This window comes from Diabrotica virgifera, chromosome 1 (genome assembly GCF_917563875.1).
Source record: "Diabrotica virgifera virgifera chromosome 1, PGI_DIABVI_V3a".
NCBI classification, from domain to species: Eukaryota; Metazoa; Arthropoda; class Insecta; order Coleoptera; family Chrysomelidae; genus Diabrotica; species Diabrotica virgifera.
In genome coordinates, this window is record NC_065443.1 from 245,776,448 (window position 1) to 245,802,479 (window position 26,032).

General features: G+C 32.7%; 1 protein-coding gene across 1 annotated transcript in view; it reads right to left on the reverse strand.

Annotated features, from left to right (window-relative positions):
- Positions 1-15,392: 15,392 nt before the first annotated feature.
- Positions 15,393-26,032, reverse strand: part of LOC114345466 (venom carboxylesterase-6-like) — a 63,098-nt gene continuing 52,458 nt past the window's right edge. The window contains exon 9 of the mRNA XM_050641972.1: positions 15,393-15,704. Coding sequence (XP_050497929.1) covers positions 15,542-15,704 — 163 coding nt within the window. The 3' untranslated portion in view covers positions 15,393-15,541. The remainder of the gene's footprint in view (positions 15,705-26,032) is intronic.

Sequence of the window (26,032 nt, forward strand, 5' to 3'; positions counted from 1 at the left end):
TCGGAAACTGACAAATTTACTTTATGTCCGATATGTATGGGAGTTATTTGTGAAACAGTGCCGAACAGTTATGATACCAGAATTGAATGTAACCATTGACTAACAGTTACTTGTATTTAGAGGTCTTTGTAATTTTATTCAATACATGCCATCGAAACCTGCAAAATACGGCATTAAATTTTTTTGGCTTTGTGAAAGTGAAACAGGATATGCAGTTCATGGGCAGATATACTTAGGTCGTCAACCTGGTGAAAATATTCAACAAAATGTAAGGGAACATGTTGTAAGGTCCTTGACCGCTTCCATAAAAAACTCTGGTCGCAACTTGACAGTTGACAACTTTTTTACTAGCATCCCTTTACTAGCATTCGCTGTCTATAGGAATAACTTGTGTTGCTTTCAAGCTTCAAAAGAAAGATGCCTTTTTCCTCTATTTTCGGATACAATAATAATTTTACTGTGGTAAGTTACGTGCCAAAGAAAAATAAAGCTGTCATTGTGCTTAGTTCAATGCACCATGATTAATCTGTAGATATTGAGAGTCCAGCAATGAAGCCCGAAATTATCAAATTTGACAACAAAACAAAAGATGATGTAGATCAAATGGACCATATCGAGAAAATAAAAATTTTGCTGCAGGAAAAACCAATAAAAGGAGATACTTTCTTAAAGATTTAGTAAATGAGTTAGATTTATCATTTATAAAAGGAAGAGCTGGATACCCTAAACTTACAAAAATCATCCAAAGACATAATATGGGTAATTTCATCGAGTTGCCTCAAGAAAATTTAGGGATAGATTTTGCTCATAGAAATGTTCCGAGTGCCCTTCACACATTGGAAGAATGAACACACAAATTTGTCAGAAGTGTAAGTGTCCAAAGAACATAGTGTTTTAATGCAAGAATTGTATTGAGTAGTTCCTTACAAGGTATTTATTATTTGTTAATGCTTATATGAAATATATTTATGGCTAAAATAATATATCATTATAAATAAAAAAATATTAAATAAATATTAGAAAGCAATTAAAGAAAATATCTATTTTAGTACTTTTTTTACATAGCGAGTCTGCGAGACTCTTGTTATGACATAACGTAGAAATACTTGCTTATGCATCTTAGGGTTAAAACAAAAAAAAAATACAAAAATACATGAAACTTTGCATACAAGTACAGTGACACATACATAACGCATCTGATGCAATATCTTTACTACTCTACTTCCGGTTTTACCGGAAGTGCTTTCAACCTATTTAATTTAAATGGGACATGCAACATATTTTTTGTAGATTTTAAAATAACTTGTTATTCCTAATTGGCCCAACACCGAAAGATATCATTGGGTCTACTGATTAAGTAAGTAAGTTATTCCTAATTCAAACATTCCAAGTTTGGTGGAATTTTTTTAAAGCGAGGAATAAGTCACTTTTCAGTTAAAGAATAAGTAAGTAACTCGTTTTAGTCGTCTTACTAGAACCAATAAGAAAAATAATTTTAAAAAATCACTTTCAATTTTTAAAGCGCTCGCCGTTAATCCTGATAATTAATCTGCAAGCCTATTAGAGTCACTATTTCCAAGTCTTCTCCACATAATAGTTCACATTCATCAACAGTTCTTTGTTTGAAATACTGCAAAATTTTGATCGCCTAATGTAAATACATGATTTTACATAACGACAAAGAAAACAAAGAAAAAAATCTAATGTATTAAGGTCCGGGGAACGGATGAGCAGGCAATATCGAGCAGACTACTCTATGAATCTACATCCAATCCACCGATTTGGAAAATTCGCATTCAAAAAATTTGTAACCCGCCGATAATAATGGGGAAGCGCTTCATCTTGTTAAACAAACATTTTTGTGGTAACTAGCCATTCTGTTGAAGTGCAGAAATATTGTGGTTATTTAGTAAATCTAAATACTTGTCACCATACGTATACAGGGTGTCCAGAAACTCTACCGACAAACGAAGACAGGAGATTCCTCAGATAATTTTAAGACAATTTAACCCAATTCACCTAGTCCGAAAATGCTTCTTAAGGGAGCTAGAGCTCTTGAAGATGACGTCATGGAATTAGTTTTTCTTCCTCCAGAACGCTTCTATTTAGAAAAACGAAAATTGTTATGGATATTTAATTTTCAGAGATGAATCGATTCCATCCATTGCAAATTTCTAGTACCGGTCATAGGCGTCCGTTTTGGGTAGAGCAACGGGTATTTTATCGCATAACTTTTATGCATTTTTGACACCAGATTATTAAATTGTGAGTTATTCTAGTACTAAAATGTACTCTTGCTTTAAGTCGGTAGGACACACCGTTTTCTAGAAAAATCGATTTGAAAGTTTTTCGTTTTTGGAATTTGAAAAAAATTGAAAGAACTTTTCAACGAAAGGAAGTATATTACCAACATAAAGTAAGAGTAACTTTTAGTACTCGAATACCTCATAATTTAGTAATCTAGTGTCAAAAATGCTCAAAAATTCAAGCCAAAAAAGTTATGCTATAAAATAACTGTTGACCTACCCAAAACGGACGCCTATGACCAGTACTAGAAATTCGCAATTAATGAAATCAATTTATTTCTGGAATATAAATAAATGTACCAGTTTTCGTCTTTCTAAACAGTTTTTTTTGAAATTTTTTTTTATTCAAAAAGCGAAAAATTTTCAAATCGATTTTTCTAGAAAACGGTGTGTCCTACCAATTTTAAAGCAAGAGTACCTTTTAGTATTAGAATATTTCACAATTTAATAGTCCAGTGTCAGAAATGCATAAAAGTTAAAGATAAAAAAGTTATGCGATAAAATAACCGTTGCCCTACCCAAAACGGACGCCTATGATCGGTACTAGAAATTTGCAATGGATGGATAAAATTTATATCTTGAAGATAAATACGCGTACCAATTTTTGTTTTTCTAAATAGAAGCGTTCTGGAGGTATTTAAGAAAAACTAATTACAAGACGCCATCTTCAAAGAGCTCTAGCTCCCTTAGGAAGCATTTTCGGACTAAGTGAATTGGGTTAAATTATGTTAAAATTATCTGAGGAATCTCCTGTCTTCGTTTGTCGGTAGAGTTTCTGGACACCCTGTATAAGCCAAGAAGCTTATACGCCTATAAAGCTCAGGGAATTTAAATACCTTGAAATGCTTTAGACAACAATAACTAAAAACAATAACGGCTGACAAGAAATAAAGCTGGAAACAGATGCCTTTACCTCTTCAAACCCGTATAAAATCGAAAAAGCTAACCGGACAAACAAAGATAAATCTATATTTATAAAACAATCACAATACCAGGAGTAATGTATGGTAGCGAGACGTCGACGATAACAAAGTCAAACGAAGAGCGACTACGTGTTTGAAAGGACAACAGGACAATATAGGAAAAGAACTAAAAAAGAGCTTCTTCTTCTTCTTAAAGTTCCATCTCCTATCGGAGGTTGGATATCATAATGGCTATGGTCACTTTGTTGGCTGCTGCTCTGAACAGTTGTAATGAACTACAGTTAAACCATTCTCTAAGATTCCTCAGCCAGGAGATGCGTCTTCTTCCTATGCTTCTTCTTCCTTGGATCCTTCCTTGCATAATAATTCCCAGCAACTCATATTTTTCTTCTCTGGTAATGTGACCCAAATATTCCAGTTTTCTTGTTTTTATACTGTTCATAATTTCTAACTCCTTATTTAAACGTCGGCGTCGTCGCAGCACTTCAACATTGGTAATCCTTGGAACCCACTGAATTTTTAATATTCTTCTCTAATACCACATTTCGAACGCTTCTATATTTTTCTTATGTGTTATCTATTTAATGTCCAAGCTTCCATTCCGTATAGTAATATAGACAATATGTAGCACCTTTGCTTTGGTCATTTTTTTCATCAACCTAGGTTCCCAGATATTTGTATGTCTTTAATTTTTCTATTTGGGTTTGCTCTAGATTAACCTTTCATTTCCATGTTGTGTTTTGGAGACAATCATAAATTTAGTTTTTTTCTTGTTTATTTTGAGTCCATATCGAATGCAATATCCGTTAATTATATTTAACAATTATTGTAGCGATTCCAGGGTGTCTGCCATTATAACGGTGTCATCAGCGAATCTTATGTTATTTTCCTGTGTTACTCCTCTCTTTATATCAATATTCTCTGACTCTTGTTCTTCTATCTTTATATTGGCCTTTTGATTCCAATACAGATTGATGATAATTCGTAAATCTCATGTGTCTATATCTCTGTGTTTCAATAATTCTATTATTTTTTGAGAGAGGACATTAAACGCATACAATGCCTCTCTTGTTCCAAGTCCTTTGCGGAACCCAAATTGGGTATCATCCCTATCATCTTCTAGCTTTCTGTATAATCTTCCATGAACCACCTTTAGAAATATTTTGAGAGTATGGCTTATTAGTGATATTGTGCTATAATCCGACCAATCTGGGACATATACTGTTTTTGTTATTGTTACAAAGGTGGACACCAACCATTCCTGAGGGATTTTTCCGGTTTTATATACATCATTAAACAGATTCAGTAGTACAGGTAGAATTTCATCGTCTAGACATTTACGTAATTCCGCAGGTATTTCGTCTGGACCTACAGTTTTTCCGTTTTTTGCGATTCGTATTGCTTGTTCGATTTCCTCCATTATGATCTCTGATCCCGTTTCGCTGTCGATTTCTTCCGGTTCTTGTCTATTATTCTCAAACAGATCTGTTATGTATGTGTTCCACTTTTTTAATTTCTCTTTGACTTCTATAATAATTTTTCAAATCTTGAATGGGAATAATTTTTCCATTTCCAAACATTTTCCAACCATTTTTCCAAAAAAGAGCTAGAAGAACTGAAGACACAAGTGCGTGAAGGGTCTATGTGACATTTGCAAGTTATTGAGAAAAATGAAGTTTTTATACTAGAACTTTTTTACTATAAGATCTAAATAGACTAAATTTATAGGATAGCTACTCCTAAAGCTAATATATTTATTGACACTATTAAAAAAAGCTTTAAAAAAATATTTATTATATATATTTTTATTCGCGGTGTGCAAGTAATTGGAGGGGATACGAAAAACGATCGTGCGCGAATAGCGGAGAAATATTGCAACTTTCTTAAATAATTCATATTGTCAATTTAAATTGTCAAATTGACGTAAATTTCATACCTACTGTCATTGAAGAAGAAAAATTATATATTGCTGCACAATATTGATATGATATGCAATTATTATATGTATAAAGGTAAATTTAATTAATTGTATTTTGCTTGCAGTACTGCAATTTAATAACTAATTTTAATTACTACATAAAATTGTTTATTTTTAATAACATAACCTGAATCTTACTTTGTCTTCTTATTATTTTTTTGGACTACGGCCTTGACAATTATTATCCAGTAACCAGGACTAATATAATTGGCCAATATACTTAAAAGTGCGAAGAAAGTTGCTGAGTGTAGAAACCAGGTGTCGCTTTGCCGAACTTGTACGGTCCCAATATACAAAAAGTGTACATAGATCCTTTATGTACTTACAATTTAAAATTTACTGTGTACATAGATCCTTTACACTCTAGTAACTTAGAAAATATTAATTTTAAAACGTGTTTGGCTTATTTGAAAGATTTTTAGGTTCGAACAACTTACTTTTAACATAAAAACATATTTTGAAAAATTTGTCACATAGACCCTTCATGCACTTGTGTCTTCAACTATATACAGACACTAACATAAAAATATAAATAAAGTCTAGAAGATTCCAGTGGGCAAAACACCTCAAAAGACATTCTGACAAAAGAATAATGATACTGGTATGTAAAGAAACTGGAGAAATATGTACCACATGGATATCCTCGACTTCGGTGCTTCGGTGGCGAGATGATATAGCAGGAGATTTTAAGCTAGGACCATGAAGAATTGGATGAAGATTTCATAATACAGAAAGAAATGTTACCATGTCAGCTGGGAGGATCAAACCTACATAGAAGTTTAACGCCATAAGTAATTAAATAAAATTTCTAGTGAAGATCTTAAGTATTAAACAGATTTAAACTCAGAGAAATATTAAGTACGAAAAAGGCACTCACTTCGATATGTTTTAGTAGCCTACAGAAGGTAATAAGACAATTTATTATTCTTATGGGAGTATTAAACTTAAAATAGGATAGGTCATGGGTGGAACAAGAGTTGGGCAAGCGTCGAAGGTGCTAAAATCTCTCCGGAGGGAATGAAAGGAAAAATCTAACATACAGATAATAGATCTGAAACAGTGAAAACACCATTATGAGGTCTTAAAGACAGAAAATAGATGAGATCGAAATGGAAGAATCATTCGAATATACACAGATAGTTGAGATAACAACCGGAGAGATAAGCGAGGCCCTCAAAAGATCGAAAAACGGTAAAGCAGCAGGACCTGGAGACATCCCAATTGAGTTGGTAAAGTACGGACCAAAAATATTACATATGTTGATTCAAGTATTTAATAAATGCTTAAAAGGACAAAATATCATTGATGATTGGAATTTTGGATACATTAGCTCTATATACAAGAAAGGGGTTAAACGCATAATATGCATTAATTGTAGAGCAATAACTGTTACCAGCTCAGTAGGGTGGTTGTACGGTCGAATAATAAAAGACAGAATAAAATCAGAATACGACGACATGGAAGAACAAAGCGGATTTCGTGCAGGAAGATCGTGCACTGACAATATATTCGTTCTGCAGCAGGTAATAGAAAAACGGAAGGCAAGGAATCTATCTACTCACCTATTGTTTGTAGATTTAGAGAAGGCATACGATACGGTACCTTTGAAAAAACTGTTTCAAACATTGACGAAAGTAGGTCTTAGTAGAGAGTATGTGGATACTATCGCAAATATATACAAAAGGGCAAGAAGTGTCGTTAAAGAAGGAAACTTTATATCTGAATCATTTCCAATACCAAAGGGGCTTAAACAAGGATGTTGTCTGTCTCCGACTTTATTTAAAATATACATTCAGTTATCGTTAGAGGAAGGGAGGAACAAGTATCCGGAATGGGAATAGACATAAGCCGTGGTAAATGTCTAACAACTTTGTTTTTCGCAGATGATCAGGTAGTCGTAGAGAATGATGAGGAAAACATGGACTACATGTTTATAAAACTAAAGAAAGAATATGAAAAATGGGGCCTCAATATGAATTTGTCAAAAACAGAGTAGGTATCTTAAAATAGGAGATGATAAAGAAGATCCAGATTTAGAAATTAGAACCACAAAAACATGTAAAGAATATAAATATCTCGGATCTATAATATCTAAAGAAGGCACTACCAAAAGAGACATCGAAAACAGAACGCAGCGGGGCAAAAAAGCGGTAAATATTCTAAGCTTTCTACTATGATCTAAAGATATAAGACAAAAAACGAAATTGACAATCTATCGTACCTTGGAAGAGCCTATTATGACTTATGGGGCAGAAGTTTGGCAGATCACGAAAAAAGATAGAAATGGATTATCTAAGGAGAGCGTGTGATATATATCCAAAAAAGATCACATCAGGAATGAAGATATTACACGGAGAACAAATACTGTATATTCCAGTGTAGATAGAATTGAAACGAGACAACTAGTGTGGTATGGTCACGTGAAACGAATGAATGAAGATAGATGGACAAATAAAACTTTAAATTACAGACCACAAAAAAGAAGAAGAAGGGGAAGGCCTTCAGTTGCCTGGGAAGAAAATGTACGGCACATAATGAGAGATAGAGCCATCAAAGAAGACGAATGGATGGACAGAAAAAGATAGCGGTCGAAATACGAGAAGCGGCGGAGGCTGTAGAACCTCGCTTATAGATAGATAGAAATAGGAAACATACATTTCTACAAATACGTAACATTCGATTATATTTGAATCGAATGCCTTATAATATATATTAAATAACAACTTTCTTCGTGGGAAACAAAAAATAAACCGAATGATTAAAATCCATAAATAACAGCAAATAAAATCCCTCATTGTTCATTAGCTGCGTGTGAAAAGATCTCGCATGTGTTAAGAGATCACTGCGAGGATTGGATTGCGGTCGCAATTGGGAAGAAACTTCCTTCGAATGTTTTATGCAGATCCGAATTGAATTCAATGGAGAAAGCAATAAATAAGCCGTCAATGAGAAGTTAATGAAAATTATTTGTGGGACTTGATATTGCTTTAATTGTCGATATTAGGCAATTTCTTATACAACTGGTTCGAGATATTAAGAATTGGTATAATATAGTGTTTAAATTATTTATTTTAAATATGATGAATAAGCTAAGCCTTAATTACTCTAACTTATCAGTAATAAGATTACTAATAAGTTACAATAATCACGAAAACTACAATTAAAACTAAAAACAAGTTTTTTTAATCTAATGCGATAACCTTATTTTGATTATATTGTATTAAAATAGAAATAATGCAGACACCCAGTATACCGAGTGTATAGATTATTTAGTTAGTTTTTCTCCTTAAACCAAGTAAAGACAAGATTGCACCTTCAAATGATTTTCCTTCTGCCCTCCACAGTGGTCATTGAAGATGTGGAGAATCTTCGCATTTTTATGTAAGCGCTTGTCAACTTAATGCTTTACAAAAGAAATAATTTCAATCGCGCCTGTGTTTCGCGATCGCGCGAATTCAGCACGAATTCAGAACTTTTCCATCCCTCCAGTCAATAATTCCAATATTCTACCCCGTGGCCAATTAAAAGGAAGGTCGAATACGATCTTCAGATTGTATAATAACTAGTTAATTTATTGAGAAATTTTGTTGGGGTAGTTGCCATTTGTGAAATTATTCCAAACCATTGTGTAAATAATCCACAAACCGCATTTTCTCCAAAAGTCCTGTTGGGGCTTTTTAACGCACTTTCCAATACGAAAATCGATTGTTACCGATACTAGAGAGATCCCTTTAGAATAGAATAGAATAGATATATGCTTTATTGTCATGAAAAATTTAACAATTTTATAGACAAAGCTTATAAAAAGTCAGGAAAACAAAACAATAACAATCCAATTTACTAAAATTACATAAATCGTCAATATTTTTACAATATTAATAATAATGAAGTTAAACAGAAATAACCAATTGCAAAATTTAAATAAATTGCAAATGCATAGTCTACCTAGTAATTAATAAGTTTAAAAGTTAAGCTGCTGCATGTGACACCCAAATAGACAAAAAAAAATAATAAAAATACTATTTGTGCAAAGGGTACTGTAATTTCTTAGTTATTGTTTAAGAAAATCTTCTACTGAATAATATGGTCTTTCAGATAGGTAGGCTTTTGTCAGTTTATGGAATTTGGGGAAAGATGCTGCAGATTTAAGTTGTAGAGGGAGATGGTTGTAAAGTTTTTTTGCGGAATATAATATAGATTTTTTTACTAACTCAGAGAACGGGGTCGGCAAATAGACGTCAAACGTAGACTTTCTCGTGAAGTAGTCATGATTAGGTCTTGGTGGAAAGACATATAGATATTTACGAATTAAGCAAACAGTTTCTAAGATATACAAAGATGGAAGAGTTAAAATTCCGTGATATTTGAAGTAACTTCTGCAATAAGTTGTTCTTCTGAGGCCAAACAGATATCTTATTGCTCTTTATTGTAATTTGAAAATAACATCGAATTAGGCAGCTGTACCAGAACCCCAAAAAGGAAGACCATAACGAAGATGTGACTCGAACAAAGAAAAATATGTTATTTTGGAAGATGCTAAATTGAATTCATTCGAAACAGATCTTATAGCATAGCAAGCTGAGGATAGATTCGTCCTTAACAAATCGATATGGTGGGACAATTTAAGGTTGCTGTCTAAAAAAATACCAAGAAATTTTACAGAATCAACGGTACTGATCTGGCTATTATTAATAGGTAAGGGTTGAAGAGCTCCTTTATAAGACAATGCTACTGTTTTATCTACGTTAAATGAGAGTAAATTAGAGTCAGACCAGGTTTTTATTGTAAGTAGATCAGAAGTTATAGTAGCATGAAGAGTTGTAATATTTGAGTTGCTCCAAGTGATACTGGTATCATCTGCAAAAAGAAAGATTTTTCCATCGATTTTTAAACTAGTGATGTCATTAATAAAGATGAGGAAAATTAGAGGACCCAATACTGAACCTTGAGGTACCCCACATACAATGTTTTTAAGACTAGAGTTTGTATCATTTGCTCTAACTAGTTGTTTCCTATCATCCAAGTAAAATTGGAACCAATCTAAATGTGGCAGTGTGAAGATTATTGTTCAGTGCTTGATAAACCTCATGTAGTACAGAAAACATGGCATCAGTGGTGCATTTATTATTTAAAAAGCCGAACTGATTTTGTGATAAAATGTTGTTTTCAACTAGAAAGGACATAATTAAGTCGGGCTTTTATGAGTCTCTCAATAATTTCGGAGAGTACCGGTAGTAGTGGTAATATTTGCAGGTATTAGATATTTCACCACCCTTATGAAGAGGAATAATTATGGCTGTCTTCAGGCACTCTGGAAATTTACCTTTCTCAAAAGAATCATTAATTAGTGAGATGTGGACTTCTAACACATTTTATGGGAGATTAGAAAAAAATTTTATCGATAGACCATCAGTACTACAGGAAGATTTGCTTTTGATACTATTGATTGTTTTGATCAGTTCAGATTTATCGACTGGTTTTATAAAGAATGAATTCGAGACTTTTCTTAAATTAGGGAGATAGGAAATGGGATCTTGTTGGGGCAAAATAGTTGATGTAATATTTTTATTCACATTCACAAAGTATTCATTTAGATTTTCAGGGTCTGGAAGGGATAATGTTTGAGCAGTGTGGGTTTTATTTCGAAGATCGTTTATTATGGACCAAGTTTCTTTTGCAACACTTTTTGAGCTTCCCAGACGGTTATGGCAGCAGACTTTTTTAGCTGATTTTATAAGTTTAAGTTAGGTTGCCTTGTTCTTGGTGTTATATTCAGTGATAGAGACGTTGGTAGTAAATTTCTTGATATAGAGAAGAGAACGCATATTCTTGGAAGATATTCGGATACCTTTAGTAGTCCAGGGTTTGCGATGTTTTGGCTTAATTGCAATTAAAGGAAATGCTTTATTGAAGATGCAGACAAGCTTATCTAAAAAATCACTGAAATTATTATCCACGTCCATAGCAGAAAAGCGCCACTCAGAGGTTAAGCATAAATTTTGGAAATTACGAAAGTTCCGGGTGGAAAAAATCCTGACTAAACGTCGGGTTTTCGAGGAGGGTTTGCTTAAGATATTAAACTTCGTATTAACTGCTTCATGATCAGGTAGTCCAGCATTAATAATTGTAGAGTGGACATCAAGGGGTGAGAAATCTGAGACAGTATAATCATAATCAATTATGGTAGATGAAGTTTTTGTAACCCTTGTAGGAAAATCAACGTGCATTGTTAGATCATACGATTCAAATATGTTGACCAAGAATATTTGTGTAGCACTAGCAGCAACATATTCAATGTTAAAGTCCCCGCATAAAATTTGTCTACTTTTATGGGGCAGATCATCTAACAAATTTAGCAGGTTCTGAAAAAATAGTTCCACGGAAGAGTCAGGTGATTTATAAATGCAAATAATATAAAGATTAAGATCCTTATTGTAACCTAAGGAAAACCCAAAGAAGGCTTCACTTAACAGAAAGTCACATTTTGATACTAAAGAAAAATCATTGCTCGTAGATAGAATCAGGGTGCCTCCATAAGCTGAGCTTGGACGATTATATATCTAGCAATTGTGGTGTATTTTTCTACCAAAAAAGGCTCGTTAACTTCAAGCTAGTGCTCTGTAACTGCAACTACCGAAGGAAATCCTAATTCCTGTAGGAACAAATACAATTCATCAGTTTTGTATCTTATAGAACGAATATTAATCAGAACCATGCTAAAGTTGTCATCACTAAAACAATTTGAGGATTCTAGTCCCTCAGAACACGTCGTGATGTTTAAAAATTTCGTTTTGGAGAGGCAACGGAATAGTAATTTCGGTAACATTCCCTTGATTTTTGTAGGTGTATAATTCTTTCAGAAGTGAGAAAGGACCTATAATCGTTAAGATCAGCTTACACCTCCTCTGGACCAATTTCATAGGCATTGTTAAATTCCAGCAGAATTTGTCGTAGATCTTCAGTCATAGTGGGAAGTCCCTCGGAAGCCAAAAAATTTGGTAAACGCTTGTGTTGGTAAATCCAACGTAAAACACTGAAGCTGGTTGGTCGTGTAGATAAGCAAGATGAAGTTTAATGTCTTTTAAGATATCCGGTTCCCTTAATCTGGCTAGAAGATATCGACTATTCGAGTTATTGGGTAATCTAACTCTTGGTGGGGTCAAAGGATCCAGATTTATCGATGGTTCTAAAGTATCCTTCTTAATGAAATTTATAGGCGAATGGAACGGATTCTTAGATTTACAAACTTCGATGACCTGCTTGTCTGTACGTATGTTTGTGTTTTCTACTTCATATGTGTTCTTGCGAGAATTGGTATCGATTTTCCAAGGTGACAGAACTTCTGAGATTCTTCGGATTCTTATGTGACTCAGATGAAAGCGTTGGTTCAGAATAGGAAGATTCTATAGACCATTTAATGTTAATACCAGGTGGCCAAATTTCCTTATTAAATAATAAGTTAATAAATGTTTTAGATTTTTTACCTATTTTGAACGAAGAGCCAGTTGTTGTGTCGGCATCTTTAAGGAGTGCGTAACATCTAATATATTCCTTAATGCCTAGCTTCTCTTTAGTATAGTGAACAACTTGTAGAGGGGTGTACGTTGGTTACTAATAACTACAAAGTGACATTTATCTTCTGTAATTTTTGGTTTTTGCTCTGAACTTGGTTCGAAATGTCGGGGCTCTTCAGTTTGGGTACTAGCGGTGGCATAAGATGTAATTTTCTTCAATATCTCTTTTTTTAGTTGGTATAGTAGATAGATTTTTTGTACGACTGCTCATTTGATTTGAAATTTCACCGATATTTAAAGAGAGCCTTTCTAATCCCAACTTAATCTCAGTTTAATTTGTGTCTTGGATTTCAACCTTGATAGTCTCATCTGAAGAGCCGAAAAAAACTGACGATATATTGAAAATGTCATGTTCCATCTGCCTTACAGATTTTAAAACCTTTTCAGGATTCAGCAGGTTGTTTAGTTTGTGGATCTCGTTAATTTTTTTCGTAAGATACTCCAGATTGCCGTTATTTTTAGTTAATAGATCATAAGTCTCGATTAAAGGAGACAAATTGTCATTTAGTTTTTTAGTAACTTGAATTAAGGCCTCAAAGTTCTCTAAAGGTATTTGATTTTTTTATAAATTTGTAATTTTGTCATTTAAATATCTTATGCTTGGAGAGTCACATACGGTAAAAATTTCATTTCTCTGGGTAAGAAATAAGGAGAACTTCAATCTGAAAGTGACCAGGAGTAAGAGGCAACACATCATTAGCATCATTGGAAAAGGATACAAGGGACGACTATTTAATATGGCTTCAATTTGGACTAATAAAGTAGACAGTTCTTCAAAAGTCAGACAAGTATTGCTGAGCAATTTAGTTAAATGAGATTTAGTACTCTTGATAGTCTCCGTTCCAATTTTGATTGTATGCTTATAAGTAAGTATAACTACACATACCTACTTATAAGCATACAATCAAAATTGGAACGGAGACTATCAAGAGTACTAAATCTCAATTAACTAAATTACTCTTCGAATTGGTACCTTAAGATTCTTCTTGATTTTAGAGGGACAGCATGTACATTATGTACAGTATATCCACATATGCATTTTGTATATCCTTGTCGCTCATTCTGCATAATAAAGAAAAAAAAATGTTCTTCCCTTTCATCGTAAGCAATACAACACTTGGATTGACAAGAACGGGGCAATTCAATTTTTTTCTTCTGAATTATTTTTCCAGCACCAATAATGTATTTTTCCCAATATTTTTAAGTAATTTTCTCTTATTTCAAGAACACATTTGCAAGACATTTCACACATAAAACACGAGTCTTACGTGGACGTTTATTGCACTAAACGATGCAGTATATAATATAATTTTCAGTCGAGACACAATGTATAAAAAATGTTTGTGGAAATGACGTATACGCTGTGAGCTCGTACGTAGAGGGGATATTTACAAATTCGCGAACGCCAGTAGTGACAAGTCTGTAAACCTTTACCGGAAATTTGACATAAATGTCAAAGTGATTAATTTAAAATTAAAATTAAAAACATTAATTATAAAAAATATTAGTTGGTCAAAGCTGTGGTATATATTTTTACCTTAAATATGCTTACGTTTTAAATACTGAATTTAAGTTTTTTTAATGTTCTATTAATCTATTAATCCATTAATCTTAGCGCCATCTACACGATAATCATAATTGTGAAAGTATCCGAAGTAAGGAATTCATATTTTGTCAATAGAACGTCAAAATGATTAGCAAAATCTTAAAAAAATCCATTACAATTTAATTACTTTTTTGCGTTGTAAATATTAAGCGATCACAATTAAATAATAAATTTAAAAATTACCGGTGAAAGTTGAATAGTAGTCCGCTAGGAGCGACACCAGCGAAGCTCACAGCGTATAGGTATAGCTCATTATTGCATCCATCCCTTCCATTAAATCTTGCACCCATCCTTTCCATTAAACCTTATGGTATTAGGTTTGTTCTAGCATCAGTTTCAAACGGTTTGAAACCATCAGCGAATAGCGGACCAGCGCGAGTAGAGGGGATAGCTCATAGCACTGACTGGTGACTGTATTATGTTCTCTCACTGACCAACTGTTTGCTGACGGTTTCTGACTAGTTTGACTGTTTGCTAGAACAAACCTATTATTATGATGTAAATACTAGGTATAACTTTTTCAAATATCATTTTATTTTATTTTATATAATTATTTATTTATTACAAAATACTCCGTATCACAATATACAACAAAAATTTAAAAGTAGAACTAAAGTAAAAAAAACTTACAGTAAAAAGGTATTTAAAAATGTTTAATAACAGTTCATCTATACTACAAAATTTTGTTATATTATTTGTTATTTTCTTCCTCTTCATTTGGACATCCTAATTCTGGAATTCAGATTTATTTTATTCAGACCAGACATCTGTGGGATACAATGAAGCTGCTGTATCCATTTTAATATTGTCAAAGTTGGTAATATTCAGAAACGACGGATTGTTTCCTGAGCACTGACCAACTGTTTGCTGACGGTTTCTGACTAGTTTGACTGTTTGCTAGAACAAACCTATTATTATGATGTAAATACTAGGTATAACTTTTTCAAATATCATTTTATTTTATTTTATTTTATATAATTATTTATTTATTAAAAAATACTCCGTATCACAATATACAACAAAAATTTAAAAGTAGAACTAAACTAAAAAAAACTTACAGGAAAAAGATATTTAAAAATGTTTAATAACAATTCATCTATACTACAAAATTTTGTTATATTATTTGTTATTTTCTTCCTCTTCATTTGGACATCCTAATTCTGGAATTCAGATTTATTTAATTCAGACCAGACATCTGTGGGATACAATGAAGCTGCTGTATCCATTTTAATATTGTCAAAGTTAGTAATATTCAGAAACGACAGATTGTTTCCTTTGGTTGGTAGCCATTCTAAGTTCTCACTAATAAAAGGTTTCCTGGAACCAAAAAAGGTATATTGATCTGAAGACAAGGCTAATAATGACTGAATTAATTTGTGAAAGTATGTGATGAAAGTTGGCATGCAAGTAACAGTTGGTATTAGACCGGGCTGTATCGTTGCCCCCGCTAGTAAAATTATTCCGATTCGATTTTTTTGCACAAACTTACTCAAAAAGAGGTTTTATAGCATATCCACAGGGTGCCGGGCGGTGCCGTGGTCGAAAAACGATTTTTTTAAACAAATTCACAAAAATATTTTTTTTATTTTAAACATTCTTTTTTTAGATAATCTGGTTCCTTTTGAGCAAAAAACGTCTCTTGTCATTTTTTTCTAGAATTGATTGTTGTAGAGTTATATGCGATTAAAAATTTGAAAAATGCGAAAATGGTCATTTTTAAGGCTTAATAACTCGATTAAAAATTATTATTATGTAATTCAAAATGTGACTGAATCAAGTTTCAAATCCCTTCTTTAAGGTCCTGAAGAGATTTTTGTCATTATTTTATTACAAAGCTGTTATTTTTAATTATTAATAATTAGCGCTATAGTCCGGGATGTATCGTCGCCCCCGTTTGTGAAATGATTCCGATTCGATTTTTTTGCACAATTTTAGTCAAAAATAGGACCTTATAACATATCCACAGGGTGCCTGGCGTTGCCGTGGTCGAGAAATTGTTTAAACAATTTTTTTAAACCAATTCACAAAAATAATTAATTCACTTCGAACAATTTTTTTAGATAACTTGGGACATTCTGAGCAAAAAAGATATCTTGTGATTTTTCTCTAAAATTACATGTTGTCGAGTTATGCGCGACTTAAAATTTAAAAAATGCGAAAATGGCTATATAACTTGACAACAATCTTTTATGCTCAGAATAACCCAAATTATCTAAAAAGAAATCGTTCACAATGAAAAAATTATTTTTTTTAATTTGTTTAAAAAAATGTTTAAACAATTTTTCGACCACGGTACCGCCAGGCACCCTGTGGATATGTTATAAGGACCTCTTTTTGACTAAGATTGTGCAAAAAAATCTAATCGAAATAGTTTCGCTAACGGGTGGACGATCCCACATAACAATTTCATGTTCTTAGTAGATTCATAGAACATACTTTTCAGAAAAAGTATATACTTAGAATATGCGTAATTATCATTGCGAATGTGCAGAGCATATACTGAGTATATACTACATTACAGTACTGAAACGTTCTATGTATATACTTAAAATGTACTACCGCACTTTTTTTCAGTATATACCAAGAACATACTTTTTAGAAGATTCTAAGGAGGTGCTATAAACCTTCTATTTATATACTTAGAATGTACTATCGCACATATTTTTAGTATATGGGAAGAATATTCCAAGGAAGTGCTATATACCTTCTAGTTATATACTTAGAATGTACTATCGCACATGTTTTTAGTATATGGGAAGAATATTCCAAGGAAGTGCTATATACCTTCTATGTATATAATACTTAAAATGTACTATCGCACATATTTTTAGTATATGGGAAGAATATTCCAAGGATGTGCTGTATTTCTCAGAAGTATGTTTTCAACATCACCCAATCTCATTCTATAGGTTCTACCAAAGAATACTAACACACCCACTGGGTGTGTTAGTATTCTTTGGTTCTACTAATATATTACATTTACATATTCTAATTGCATATGAGAATGTAGCTATTACATTCTACAATATTACGTAAAAAGTAAGTATAAAATATATAAACTTTAGTTAGTTATATAGGTACCTATGTATAATAAATATTATATGGGTAAGTAGCCTATATATAAAATATAAGTAATATATTTAGTCATTATTTGCACATCAAAATAAAAATACTGCTTATATAATTATATAATAGCCAAATATATATAATATGTATGTAAATTACTAAAATTTATAGATATCTATATACATTATACATACTTTTACTTACTAGGTATTTAGGAAATATTGAAGTACCAATATGAATATATTATTTTCAAACTGCTTTTTATGTTCTTAAAAATGTTTTAGTCCTTGTAGCTAGAAATACTTGGTCCTACCTAACAGCGTAGACATAAATGCATAGCTGTACTTGTACTGCAAACTATTTTCATATTTTGCTCTTTTGTTACCTACCCCCTTCCCTTGTGCAGGTATAAAATGCAATGCAAGGGTCAGAATGACAATTAATGGCCGTTTCCGGATTCCCGAAAATTATAGGTAAAAATACTTATGGTATGATATATAAACTCAAATCAAAATGGTATATTCATTTCAATTGAAAACGAAACGAGAATTTCTCATTTTTCTTCAATAGAATTAAGTTTTAAACTTTTTACCATACAATTAAAACGGTTTAAAAAAAATGAATTAGATAGTTCAGTAGTACCTACCAAAATACATAAATTTTATTAATTATTCTTAACGCGAAGTTGATAATCTATAGGCTAACATTATTCTTCTCCCTATAGGTACATACAGTATATTCTTTTTAAGATATTTTAAAAGTATATACAAGTATGTGTTAAGCATATACTTTTGCATATACTTACGCATATACTAAGAATATTCGATTAAGGTATATTCTAAGAATAAACTTTTACGAACATTCCGAGATACTACGTACCCGAATGTGCTCAGTATATTCGGTGCAAGAATATTCTTTGAGGCACATGCAAAGAACATGAAATTTAGAATGTTTTTTATGGTATATGCTATGCTTGTACTACGCATATACTAAAAAGGATATACTTCGACGAATGTTGGTAGGATATGCTTAGAACATGATGCGAACATCATTGTTATGTGGGATACAGGTTGGACTATAGCGCTAATATTGGACTATAGCGTTAATAATTATAAATAGCAGTTTTGTAATAAAATAATGACAAAACTCTATTCAGCACCTTGAAGGAGGGTTTTGAATCTTGATTTAGTCACTTTTTGAGTTTCATAATAATAATTTTTAATCGAGTTACTTATTAAGAAGTGAAAATTGCTATTTTCACATTTTTCAAATTTTTAATTGAATATAACTCGACAACAACCAATTTTGCAAAGATGGAAGCAGTACTTTGAAGAACTAACAGAATGGAAACAATATCAACATGAAAGAGAGGAAGACGTGATCGAAAATACAGAGGAAATGCAGCAAATAACAAAAGAGGAAATTGCAGAAGCCATTGACAAATTAAAATTGGGAAAATCTCCAGGCCAAGATGAAATCACAGCTGAAATGTTAAAGTACATGAGTGAAAATTCAAAAGAAAAATTCCGGGAACTACTAAATGAAATAATCACAGCAAAGAAAATACCATCTGATCGGAAAACAGATATAATAGTACCACTGTTTAAGAAAGGAGACGCAAGAAATTGCGAAAATTTTAGGTGTATTACATTGACAAGCGTTCCTGCCAAAATATTCAATAGAATAATTGAAAAAAGGCTAAGGGAAAAATTAGAAATAAAATTAGAAGAATCCCAGCATGGCTTCAGAAAATGAAGGAGTACCCAAGATCTGATATTCATATTGAGACAAATAGGAGAAAAACTATTGATGAAAGGCAAAGAGATACACATATGCTTTATTGATCTGAAAAAAGCTTTTGATAGAAAAAGAATGGAAGATACATGGAAATGTTTAAAGAAAAATGGAATAGAAAAGGATATGATAGAAATAATTAAAGCCTTATATAAAAATAATAAAATAAAAATAAGGACTCACAATCAAGAATCTGATTAATTCCAGGCAAAGATAGGACTAAAACAAGGCTGCGTACTAAGTCCATTACTTTCCTCAATGGTACTAGATGACGCAATAAAGCAATGCAAGGAGAAATCCAAACACATGATATTGGAAAAATGGAAAATGAACAATGTACAAATACAAGAATTACTATTTGCAGATATGGTATTGTTAGCTGACACGGAAGAGAAACTGCAACAAATAATAAACACTTATGTAAAAGAACTAAGAAAAATGAACATGGAAATAAACACCGATAAAAGTAAAACAATGGTTATGGCAACTACAAAAAAAAGTGATAAAAATTAAGGTAGAAGGACAAGTGTTGGAACAAGTAAACAGCTACAACTACTTTGGGTACAATTATTGAAGAAGATGGTAAAATAGACAAAGAAATTAACAATAAAATAGGAAAAGCAGGGACAATTTATAATACATTAAGAAATACGTTCTTTGGAAAGAAAGAGGTACCCAAAAAAGTCAAAACACAAGTGTATCAAAAAGTGGTTCGACCATCAATCGTCTATGGGAGTGAGTCGTGGACGCTAACAAAGAACGACAAAAGAAAAATCAAAGCTACAGAGATGAGATTCTTGAGAAAAATAGAAGGGGTCACACGAAAAGACAAAATAAGAAACGACACAATAACTCAAGCTCTAAAGATAAAACCCATAGAGACAATTATAGGGGAACCACAGTTAGGATGGTTGGGCCACATCCACAGACTAAACGACACAAGAATAACGAAAAAAGTATATGACCTCCGAGTACAAGGGAAAAATAAAGTAGGTCGCCCAAGAATGAGATGGGAAGAACAAGTTAGACAAGAAGCAGAGAAGAGAGGACTGCAATGGAGTATGGCAAAACAATTAGCTCAAAATAGAACAGAATGGAAAAGAAGTATCAAAGAAGCACCACAAGATTAAAACATATGGACAGAAAGATGGGTCAAATAAGTAATTTATATTCATTAAAATTGTATTGTTAAAATAAAAGTATTGTATAATTATTAAAATGTATTGAAATGTAGATATTGAGCTAGTTGTAAACAGCCCAACACCGAAAGGTACGAATGGGCTTAACTGATTAAATAAAATAAATAAAACAATCAATTTTAGAGAAAAATGACAAGAGACCTTTTTTGCTCAGAATGACCCAAATTATCTGAAACAAATATTGTTCAAAATGAACAAATTATTTTTGTGAATTTGTTTTAAAAAAATTGTTTAAACAATTTTTCGACCACGGCACCGCCCGGCACCCTATGGATATGTTATAAGGACCACTTTTTGAGTAAGTTTGTGAAAAAAATCGAATCGGAATAATTTCGCTAGCGGGGGCGACGATACAGTCCGGTCTATATGGATATCTCCAGCAGTAGTAGTGCAGTAAAAAGTGAATATTGTAGTGTATGGGGGCTCAGGAGGCTGAGACCTTAGAAGCCTTAAAGAAGACGTCAGAGAGGATGTAGAAAGCTCGGCCCAATAAATATCGACGCGGTTTAACCCGGAAGCCTGGTGATTTTAATATTAATTTTTATAATAATAATAATAATTACAATAAATACTCCTTCACTAAACTAAATTAAGTTAGGAAAGAATTTGCTGTCCGTCTTTCTCATTGTATCATTGCTAAAGCTCGTCAATTTCAAGATTTCTTAAAATTTTATTGTATATTAGTAAACATTTATTATAAGTTAATTGCAATAATAAACCAACAGCTTTGGTTAACCCTGTACAAATCAAATATTGCAAAAGCGATTAGGAGACATTTCAAGTGAGGTATTCCTTGACCTTGGTTTGTATTTAAAAAATCGTCGATTATGTCATTACGCCAACATTGATGACGTAATGTCCAACGCATATATTGTAATTAATGGCCATTCAAACATTAAAATGGACGTACTTTAAAAATGTTTTAACGTCATCTGTTTCTGAAATAATGAATTTATTCCATCCTTTTGCATCATACTGTTTGTTTAATAGTAATTTCATGAAACTTGCCAGTCATCTAAGACAGGTTGTCATATAGACCTGGATCCCGCGTACCAAAAAAAGAATGTGTGTGTACTTTGTACACACGTAAGAAATTATACTTCTATTATATGGTTCCAACGAAATTAATATATGTACTTTAAACAGTTTATTTATATTTTATTTAAATATTAAACTAATTTTAATACTTACTACTTTCCAAACATTTTTATTAAATAATACCAAAAATTAAAAAAATTAAAGAATAAAACACATGTACAAGAATTCATCTGTACTCAGTAGATATATCTTAAAAACACCCTGTAATTATCTACGATAATTACTTTCAGTTATTTATGTCATCATAACAATATTACAACCTTCATTCGATTATATAAATATTGTTATCCTAGATCACGATTCACTAATAATTGCAGAGTCAATTATAAACACTTTTCATGGTCGATGCTGAATAGGCATTTCTAAATATATAAACAGCAAAACTATAACAAGGGAATTCTTATTATTATATGGGACATTCGTCATTCTATTTTGGTGATCAGAAGTAATATTTCCACATTAAAGATAGTGTCTCTTTCTTCACGAGACGTTCTTAGGGTGCGGTGCTACCAGCTTATGCTCATGCGAGTGTAAATAAAACAACTCAACAAGTAAAAGCGTATCAATTATTCCACCCCTCGGATAAGGGATAACCACCCTCACGGGAGAAGATAGCCTTAATGCCAGGGCTGTCATATGGCGATCCAAGACCAGGCGAGAACTCAGAACTAGCAGTCTAGAACGAGAAATGAGAAAACACGTCAATGTTCAGGCACCTAGACCACCTTAGACAACAGTGTGGTATGTAAAATGGATGGAGACATCAGGCCGACGCGGAGCTGAAAAGGGAATAGTATGGAGATGGAACATCGTGGGACAATGGAAAATGGACAATGCTATGGAACGTGCAGCGAGGACTTGTGATACGAACAAAGACGTGTAAAAGTGGTAAGTCCATATTAGCTATTTTTATGGTATTTCCTGATTAATATAAAGTATAAAGTATAAACATTATGTGCTACCTTAATTACATTAATATATGTTTCAAGGTTACCTATTTTTACTTAATTATTCTATTCTATTACCAATATTTATCAATATACAAAGATTTTTTTTACCCTCATATTAAGTTATTATAGGACGTAATGATACAATTTTATATGATTTTTTACATATTTATCAACGTATACTTTATCCTTGCTGACTTTTATTCATTTATTATTTGACTACTGATTTTTAGTACATTTTTGCAATTTTTTATGATTTTAATATTTGCTATCGTAAATATACCTATCAAAATAAATATACGATATATAACAAATATACGCTATATGCATAATACATTTAAATTATTATTCTAACTACTTATTTACAAGGGTTAATATAACGTTATTTATTTTTGAATTTTTTATTACCACTGCAATTTTTACATATTTTTACCATATATTGACGTATTATTTTATCTCCATATTTTTTACTATATATCTATATACTACATATCTATATACACCGTAAGACTATCGAATTTATATTTTCGCTAAGAAGTGCAGAAGCTGAAAAAAAAATTATGTATAAATGAGTAGCAACAAAGTTACTTGGGAAGATTTTGTCAAAATAGTTGAGGAAATTGCACAAGAAATAGACAGGCAAAGCAGAAGAGTTTTAAAGAAAAAAGTTCCGAAATCTAAGGACATAAAGGAAGAAGTGACGACACAGCTAATTAAAGCTTATAACAAGTTCACGCAATTGACTAGGAAAAACTGGGAAGCACTTTCGGACAAACAAAGGGAATCGTGCAACAAATATTTTGGAAAAATCAGAGACACAGTTATACGATCATTTCAAGCAGTAAATGTGAGAACAGTGGTTCCAAGTTCAATACATCAACCAATCGACAAGGAAGTTGAAGAGGAACAAAGCGATGAGGAAATAGAAGAAGGAAAAAGCGACGAGGAAGGAGAAGAAGAAATAATTAACGACGGAATAAAAGAGGAAAAAGGTGACATAAAACAAGATATAACAATATTAAACATGGCTTTGACAATCAATGAATTTTTGAATATCGCAAGCAAGATATTGCCCAACGAGTTCGATGGAAGCGCAGGGAAATTACAACCATTTTTAGACGCATTAGAACTACTTGGAAAATTGGCAGAAGGTCATGAAGACACAGCTGTAACGCTAATAAAAACGCGACTCACCAATAAGGCTAGGAACCTAATAACCACAGAAGATACGATTCCACGGATAGCTGAAGCACTAAAGAAAGAATTAAAAGGTGATAATCCGAAGAATTTAATAGCCAAATTAGCCAAAAAAAGGCAAGGGCATAGAGATGCAGCAGTGTACGCATCTGAAGTGGAAGAGTTAGCAGAACAATTAAAAGTAGCATACATAGCGGAAGGAATGCCACTTGACTTAGCAAAGAAATATACGACGGAAGCAGTAGTAACAACAATGAAACGAAACGCTAATGCAGAGAAAGCTAAGCTAATACTGGAAGCAGGTAACTTTACATCACCGCAGGAAGTAGTATCTAAATTTTTGTCGATCGATACGACTGAAGAAAATGCACAAGGAAGAGTCTTAAATTATAGGACAAACTACGAGAATAGGAGAGGACAGCAGCAATACAGAAGAGGATACCATAACAAATATGACAGAGGAAGAAGAAATAACTTCGGACAACGGAACGAAGGAGAAGCAACGGGCAATCAACGAAATTATTCGAACAGAGGATACAGACAATTTAACAATCAAACATACAGAGGAAACCAGAGAGGCGGACGTAACAGGAACGTAAGGTTACTAGAAATAGAGGACAGTCAAGAAGAGCAAGAAAACCAGCAGTTGGGGTTTTGAATGAACAAGAAGTTGGAAGCACACAGGCAGAAATAAAATATAACATTTACAACTTCGACCTAAACCTAACGAACTTTGTACGAATGAAAACAGGAATTCTTGAAAACACAAGTACTTTTATCATAGACACAGGAGCTGACATTTCAATACTAAAATGTTCACAAGATTTTATGAAGGAACAGGTGAAACCAAATACAAAGGCGAAAATAAAAGGAGTCACTAAAGGAGAGTTGCAAACAATGGGAGAAGTTGAGACAACACTCGAAGTAAAAGGAACTCGATTCGAACACATCTTTCAATTGGTAGAACCTAACTTTCCAATTCCAACAGACGGAATCATTGGGAGAGACTTTATTTCTAACTTTCAATGTATACTAGATTACGCAAACCTTAAAATGCACATTAAAGAGGACAACGATTGTTACATTAGTACGAAAATTCTGGATAATATAGACAATGACACCATAATAATACCGCCTAGATGTGAAATTTACAGAATCGTAAAAATTTTTCAAACGTTAAAGAAAGACAGGATAGTGGAACAGCAAGAAATACAACCAGGAATATTCATAGCAAGAGCAATTATTTCAAGTAATAATCCATACATCAAAATTTTGAACACAACGTACGAAACAGTAAATGTAGACGCAAGCACAATCAGGACGTTGGATATTAAACTATTCAATATATATAGGCTAGTCAACGACAGCAAGGACAGGAAAAAAGAATTACGAGAATCACTGAAATTAGACATACCAGAATACATACGAGACAACTTAGTATCGTTATGCGAGGAATATTCAGACATATTCGCCCTAAGGCATGATATGTTAACCTGTAACAATTTCTACGAACAAAAACTAAGAGTCAAAGACCAAACTCCGGTATATATCAAGAATTATAGGACACCTCATGCGCAAACAGAGGAATTAAATCGACAAGTACAAAACCTAAGAGACCAAGGAATCATAGAACCAGCTACATCCGAGTACAACAGCCCAGTAGTACTGGTACCGAAAAAAGCTATAGATGGAGGAAAAGCATGGAGATTATGCATAGATTTTAGACAACTGAACAAGAAGATAGTTACAGACAAATTTCCATTACCAAGAATAGAATCGATATTAGATCAACTAGGAAGAGCAAAATGGTTTTCAGTTATAGACTTAATGTCAGGCTTTCACCAGATACCATTAGAAAAATCATCGAGAAAATACACATCGTTCAGCACAGAAAATGGAGCATTTCAATTTACCAGATTACCTTTTGGATTAAATGTAAGCCCAAATAGCTTTTCAAGAATGATGTCAATAGCATTTTCAGGATTAACACCAGACAAAGCATTTCTTTACATGGACGATATCGTAGTAATTGGAATATCCGAAAAACATCACTTAGACAACCTGAAAAAGACATTCGAGACATGTCGAAAATTCAATTTTAAACTTAACCCAGGAAAATGTCAATTCTTTAGAAGGGAAGTAACATATTTAGGACATGATCTTTCTCAAGAGGGAGTATCACCAGACAAAGCGAAGTATGCAGCAATTGAACAATATCCGACACCTAAGACAGCGGAAGAGATTTGTAGCATTTTGCAACTATTACAGACGTTTTATTAAAAATTTTGCGGAAATATGCAGACCACTCAACAAATTATCGAGGAAAGGAGTAGAATTTTCGTGG